Here is a 6,770-nt window from a genome sequence, read left to right as displayed (position 1 = left end):
TTCCCACAATAACCACCCTGTGAGGTTGACCTCAACCCATCTCACAGGTTGTTATTGTGGGAACATAGGAGGAAGAAGAATTTGTGTTGGATGTATTCACCCCCTTGAATTGTTTGAAAAAATAATAAAAGCAGGATACAAATAAATAGAATAATCAATAATAATGTAATGTAAAAAAGATGTTGAGACTCTAGAAAGAGTGCAGAGAAGAGCAATAGAGATGATCAGGGGACTGGAGGCCAAAGCATATAAGGAAAGGCTGCTGGAATTGGGTATGTCTAGTTTAATGAAGAGAAGGACGAGGGGGGACATGATAGCAGCCTTCCAGTATCTCAGGGGCTGCCCCAAAGAAGAGGGAGTCAAGCTCTTCTCCAAAGCATCAGAAGGCAGGACAAGAAGCAACGGATGGAAACTCATCAAGGAGAGAAGCAACCTAGAACTAAGGAGGAATTTCATGACAGAACAATTAACCAGTGGAACCACCTGCCTCCAGAAGCGGTGAATGCTCCAACACTGGAAGTTTTTAAGAAGAGACTGGACAGCCATTTGTCTGAAATGGTATAGGGTTTCCTGCCTGAGCAGGGGGTTGGACTAGAAGACCTCCAAGGTCCCTTCCAATTTTTTTTTTTATTATTATTATTATTATCATTATTATTATCATCATCATCATCATCATCATCATCATCATCATCATCATCATCATTGTTATTGTTATCATTATTATATTATTATCATCATCATCATTATCATTATCATTATTATTATTATCATTATCATCATTATTATCATTATCATTATTATTCTAAAAATATTGCTTCATAGGCAGGCAGTCCTCATCCATAAACCATTTATTATTATTATTATTATTATTATTATTATTATTATTATTATTATTATTATTATTATTATTATTATTATTATCATTATCATCATCATCATCATCATCATCATCATCATCATTATCATCATTATCATTATTATCATTATCATTCCAAAAATATTGCTTCATAGGCAGGCAGTCCTCGTCTTTAAACTGTTCATTCAACGGCCCTGAAAAAAATGACCTGCACCCAGTTCTCACACTTAAGACCGTTTCAGCACCCACACGGAACCCGCTATCAAAGTTTAGGCTCTCGGCCTGTATTTACAACAATTGCGGCATCCCCCGATAGCCGTTTGTGACTTTCCCGGCTGCCTGGTGACAAGTAAAAGCCGCAGACAAATGAAAGGGAGATTCACCTGCTTCACGGCATCCTTGCAGGCAGCTTTCAGCTCTGCGACTCTTGTGGGCGACACTTTCGATTGAGGCCTCCCTTGATGTTGGCTAATCTTGGGGAGATTCCGGCATGTGCCGCTGGGGGCCCTGCATGGAAAAAGAAGGATTGTAGTGGAGCATTTTTCTGAATGCGGTAAAGGATCCGAGGCCCGCCGGGGACATGGACAGGCGAGAGTGCCGACGATTAGAGTCCCATTGGTTGCCGTAATAGGCTAATAAAAGCCCCTCTCCATTGATATTGGTGAACTGGTGTAAGAAAAACAGCCTAGTTTTAAATACCGGAAAAACCAAAGAGATCATTGTCGATTTCAGAAAAGGCAGGCACAGCCATACTCCTCTGTGCATTAATGATCACCTGTAGAGATGGTTACCAGCATCAAATTCCTGGATGTGCAGTTAACAAGTAGGCTGGCCTGGTCGCTCAACAGCGAGACACTGGTGAAGCGGGCACAGCAGCGCCTACATTTTCTGCGTCGCATGAGAAAAGCACATCTTCCTTCCCCTGTCCTCACCACTTTCTACAGAGGGACGATCAAGAGCATCCTGTCATACAGCATCACGGTCTAGTTTGGAGGCATCCCTGCTTCAGACAGGAAGGCGGTGCAGAGAGTGGTGAGGACGGCAGAAAAGATCATTGGCAGTTCCCTCCCTCCCATCCAGGACGTGGCACAGAAGCGTTGCTTGAGCAGAGTCCGTAAGATAATCTGGGATGCTACACATCCTCTTCACGACCTGTTTTCCTTGTTACCTTCTAGGAGGAGGCTTTGTGATATCCGTAGCAGAACATCCAGATTCAGCCACAGTTTCGTTCCATACAGCATTAACCTTGCAAACTCTCAAGCTTCCTTCTTCCGTTATATATTCAAGATGAACAGTATTTGATATTTATTTCTTACGTATATGTAGGGGTGTGGGTCTATACGTATGTTGTATATAGTACGTTTAGGTGTGTGTCATGTATGTGTTTCACTTTGAGAGCGGGCAACTAAATTTCATTATTCGATGTGTGCCGTTGTGCCCTCAGTAAAAAAAAAATGACAATAAAGGTTATCTTATCTTATCTATCTTATATTTTATTTTTCTTTTAACGACCCTGTAAATCCCTTGCATCAGGGTGGAGTTGGGACAACTGAATGGAGCTGAGTGTTTGCCGGCCGGATGCCCTTCCTGATGCCTATGCGGAGTTCACAGCAGAATATTTTCTCTTTGTACCCAGTGTGGAAAACAAAAATATCGCCTATTGTTCTTCTATGCAAGGTTTAGGTCCAGGTGAGTTAAATCATGGAAAAAGTATTGAGCCAAAGTCTGTGCTAGGCTTAATTTTGCAGTTGGCAACTGTGTTTTACTTAATATGATTCTGCTAAGCTTGCTTGTTTCAGATATATTTAGAACATAAGGACTGGAACTGTGAGACGTGGGGAACTGAAAGTAACTGATGGATGCAGGTTCCGATGTACACGAGTATGTGGAAAGTTATGTTCAGCAGAGGGTCAGCAAAAAGTCAGCAGAAAGTGTAAGATTGCTGACGATTTGTCCATGGTTTTAGGATGAGAAAGGGTATAAAAGGTTGGGACTGGACCTGATTGATTTGCCACTGGCTTCTAACTGCCCTTGTTGGACCTGCTATGTTACTGGACCTCATTGCAATGGGTTACTAATGTAAGTGATGTTGTGTTATTATGTTTGCTATGTTCCAAATGATTAGCAAAAGAAAGCTCTGAATCTTGAAGTAAGAATGACTGTTTTGTGTTGCTGTCTCTTGTCTTTTTCATTGGGTTTTTCCATGACACCAGAGAGAAATATATCTCTACCCAAGACCCCCTCTACTCTTACTATCTTGTAATGTTTTAATATTTATCCTAGATTTTTTGCCCGCCCAAATAAATTTATTTATTATTTTATCCAATTCTTTAAAAAAAAATGTCTCTAATTTTATTGGGATTGTTTGAAATAAATACAATAACCTTGGTAGAATATTCATTTTAATCAATGCAATTCTACCTAATAGTGATAATTGGACTAGTTTTAAGAGATTCGGAGACATTGGTTTGTCCAAAATAATGCAGAGTAAGACGGGATAGTTTGGCTCCAAATGGCTCATCTTGGTTCAACCACCTCATTTCTAAGGCTGACTTGAAACATTTCTTTCAACCACATGGCTCTTGATGGTTTTGAACCAGGTTACCCAAAACAGGGTCTTCCCCCAAGCCAGGGGTCTTCAAACCTGGCCTTTTATGACTGGTGGACTTCAACTCCCAGAATTCCTCAGCCAGGCACCAGTCATAAAAAGGACATGTTTGAAGACCCCTGGTCTGGATCCAAGCCCGCAGTTTCATCAAAATGGCCAACTGAGGAATTCTGGGAGTTGAAGTCCACCAGTCATAAAAGGGCCAAGTTGAAAGACCCCTGGTCTGGATCCAAGGCCGCACTTTCATCAAAATGGCCGACTGAGGAATTCTGGGAGTTGAAGTCCACCAGTCATAAAAGGGCCAAGTTGAAAGACCCCTTCCCCAAGCCTTAAGATTTACTATATTCTCCATTCAAGATGATTTACGCTCTACTGAGGAGGACAGAACAGCACAGAAAGATAGAAAACAGAAACTTCATTTTGGCAAAGTCTTTGCCGGATCCTTCCATCTCGTGTGTCAGGTGGAGCACTTTCTCTTCTCCCAAGCCTTTTTTAATTGCTGGTGCAGGCTACAAAAAATCTCAGTTCTGAAATCTGAATTGTTTTATTATTCTATCATGTGTTGCTTCCCCAACATTAAGAGAACTCATCAACAGAGAGCAACTGAATTTTCTCTCGTGAATTCCTTTCGTTTCCTTCTGCTGCAATTCTGTATTATCCTCCATACCAGAGGTGTTCATAAGACTGGGGGGAGGGGTGGGAAGAAAAGATGGTGGCTTTGGCCACCTGGTCAATAGGTGAGGCTTTGATCATGCGGCTACAATTGCCATCTTGATTTTTTGGACCCCCTCTGCAGCTGCCCCTGCTTCTATCTATTCATCCATCATCTCTCTCTCTCTCTCTCTCTCTCTCTCTCTCTCTCTCTCTCTCTCCATCCACTATCTACCTTATGCTACTCTACTCTACCCTACCCTACTCTACCCTACTTTACTCTATTCTACTCTACTCTACCCTACTCTACCCTACTCTACTTTACTCTACCCTACTCTATCCTACCCTATTCTACCCTACCCTATCCTTCCCTACTCTACTCTGCCCTACTTTACTTAACCCTCCCCTACCCTACTCTATCCTACCCTCCCCTACCCTACTTTTCCCTTACTCTATTCTACCCTACCCTACCCCACTCTAATTTACTCTACCCTACCCTACTCTACTTTACTCTACCCTACTCTACCCTACCCTTCCCTACTCTACCCTACTTTACTCTACCCTACCCTACTCTATCCTACCCTACTCTACTCTACTTTACCATACCCTCCCTATCTATCTATCTATCTATCTATCTATCTATCTATCTATCTATCTATCATCTATCTATCCATCCATCCATCCATCCATCCATCCATCCATCCATCCATGCATCCATCCATCCATCCATCCATCCATCATCCATACAAAACGCTTAACATGTTGAATGCAATACCATTTGCATTTCAGAAGTGGGGGAGGAAATTAAATGAATCAATAAATGTGGCTACTGAAGAATTATTACCGAAGGCCATCCAGCAGCTACATTTCTCTTACCTTTTTGCTTTCCCTCCACTTCTTGATTTATTATCTGCTGTGGAAGAGGAGAAAACAGCAGTTAACAAAAATAGTAAATATTACTTTGAACAGAAACAGAATCTTCCTAACAAGGAGGACAATTAACCAGTGGAACAGCTTGCCTCCAGAAATCTTGGGCATCACTGGAGATTTTTTTTAAGAAGAGACTGGACAGTCACTTGTCTGAGACGGTATAGGTTCTCCCACTTGAGCAGGGGGCTGGACTAGAAGGCCTCCAAGGTCCCTCCCAGCTCTATTCTATTCTATTCAAAACAAACAGAAATCATTCTGAGCAACGCAACCTACTAGAGTCGACAACTTTCTTGGTAATCTTGGGGTACTTTTGAAACTTGACGTAGTAGTAGCTCTCATATTCCATCAAAATGGTCTCCAGATCGACGTTGTCGCACACTTCAAAACGGCGCAGCCCACCTTTTGCTTCTTGCTCCAGTGCATTAGCAGCGTCTACGTACCTGGGAGTGACAGATTTGGAAAATGTCAGCATGTGATTGAACCTTCAGAACGGTAGTTATTTCAGACGCAAGTTTTATACAGGAAAAAAAAGAGAGAGAGAGAGAGGGGGGAAAAAGTATAAAACTGGACCGAGGATCGCCAATTCAGGAATCAACTCTCTGCATTTTTTTTTTTATTTTGCAAATGTTTGGATTTCAACTCCAGTTGTGCTGAGTCATATTGGCTGGGACTGATGGGAACTCCAGGAGGGAAGAAAGCTGACCTTCATTATAGCAAACTCTTAGGAAATTGTCTTATGGCAAGAATTATATTTTCGTACTGTGCATCTTACAGAGCGAAGGAATGCTTACCCTTCTTCCGTTAAATAATGTAAAATCAAAATGAGCAGGTTTTTGCGCCGGGCTTCTGTTCGTGTGTGCTCCTTTAAAACAAAAAGAGAGAAAACGATAAAATATATAGCTCTATGCAAAGTAAGCTTTGCTGACTGTAGACTGTAGGTTTCCTGGGAAAAATCAGCCAATGTTTTAGCAGGGTTTTTATTATTATTATTATTATTATTATTATTATTATTATTATTATTATTATTATTATTATTATACGATAGATAAGATAAGATAACCTTTATTGTCATTATAAGACTAATGCCATGGTTCAGACAGAAGTTCTTCAAAAGAACTTCGAGACATTGTTTACCTTAAAGAATCTTTATTTTGAGTAGCATAGCATCGGCACTGACATAATCAAAGCCAAAAACTGAATTCCCCTCACCTGGGCACCTAGTATCAAAGCACAAAGCATAGGACAGGACAAGAGAAGAGAAGGACCAGGTGCAAGGTGAATGGACCTGGTTACAGGGGTGATGGGGGCACTGCTGGAAAACCTGAAGGACCAGGTCAGGGACAGCTTGTCATGGAGACAATCTGTCTAGGTCAAGGGTCTTCAAACTTGGCCCTTTGATGACTGGTGGACTTCAACTCCCAGAATTCCGCGTGCCTGGCTGAGGAATTCTGGGAGTTGAAGTCCACCAGTCATCAAAGGGCCAAGTTGGAAGAGCCCTGCATTATGTGATGCCCCAAGGTAAGAAGAGCAGGTTGGGGACAGAGCATAGCTGGCTGGGGAATTCTGGGAGTTGAAGTCCACACCTCTTAAAAGTTGCCCAGGTTGAGGGAAACTGTGCTGGACTAGAAGACCTCCAAGGTCCCTTCCAGCTCTATTCTATTCTATTCTTAAAATGGCCGAGGTTGAGAAACACCAGTTTAGCTCTTTCTGAATTAGCATTATTTC

The 6,770-nt window shown here is 41.8% G+C and overlaps 1 protein-coding gene across 2 annotated transcripts in view; it reads right to left on the bottom strand.

Moving 5' to 3' along the window:
- The window catches only part of KATNAL2 (katanin catalytic subunit A1 like 2), a 27,572-nt gene extending 22,166 nt beyond the window's left edge, over positions 1-5,406 (bottom strand). The window contains exons 1-3 of one of the 2 annotated variants that reach the window (XM_015828526.1): positions 5,319-5,406; positions 4,992-5,028; positions 1,236-1,363 (exon numbers count right to left, since the gene is read on the bottom strand). In XM_015828526.1, coding sequence (XP_015684012.1) covers positions 1,236-1,363; positions 4,992-5,028; positions 5,319-5,391 — 238 coding nt within the window. In that variant the 5' untranslated portion in view covers positions 5,392-5,406. The remainder of the gene's footprint in view (positions 1-1,235; positions 1,364-4,991; positions 5,029-5,318) is intronic. The other variant, XM_029286696.1, reaches the window with a different exon arrangement.
- Between the last annotated feature and the right edge of the window lie 1,364 nt (positions 5,407-6,770).

Source organism: Protobothrops mucrosquamatus, unplaced genomic scaffold (genome assembly GCF_001527695.2).
Source record: "Protobothrops mucrosquamatus isolate PMUCROS unplaced genomic scaffold, P.Mucros_1.0 scaffold4619, whole genome shotgun sequence".
Classification (NCBI taxonomy): Eukaryota; Metazoa; Chordata; class Lepidosauria; order Squamata; family Viperidae; genus Protobothrops; species Protobothrops mucrosquamatus.
The sequence above is the reverse complement of the archived record's forward strand: the minus strand, read 5'-3'. Positions and strand labels throughout refer to the sequence as shown.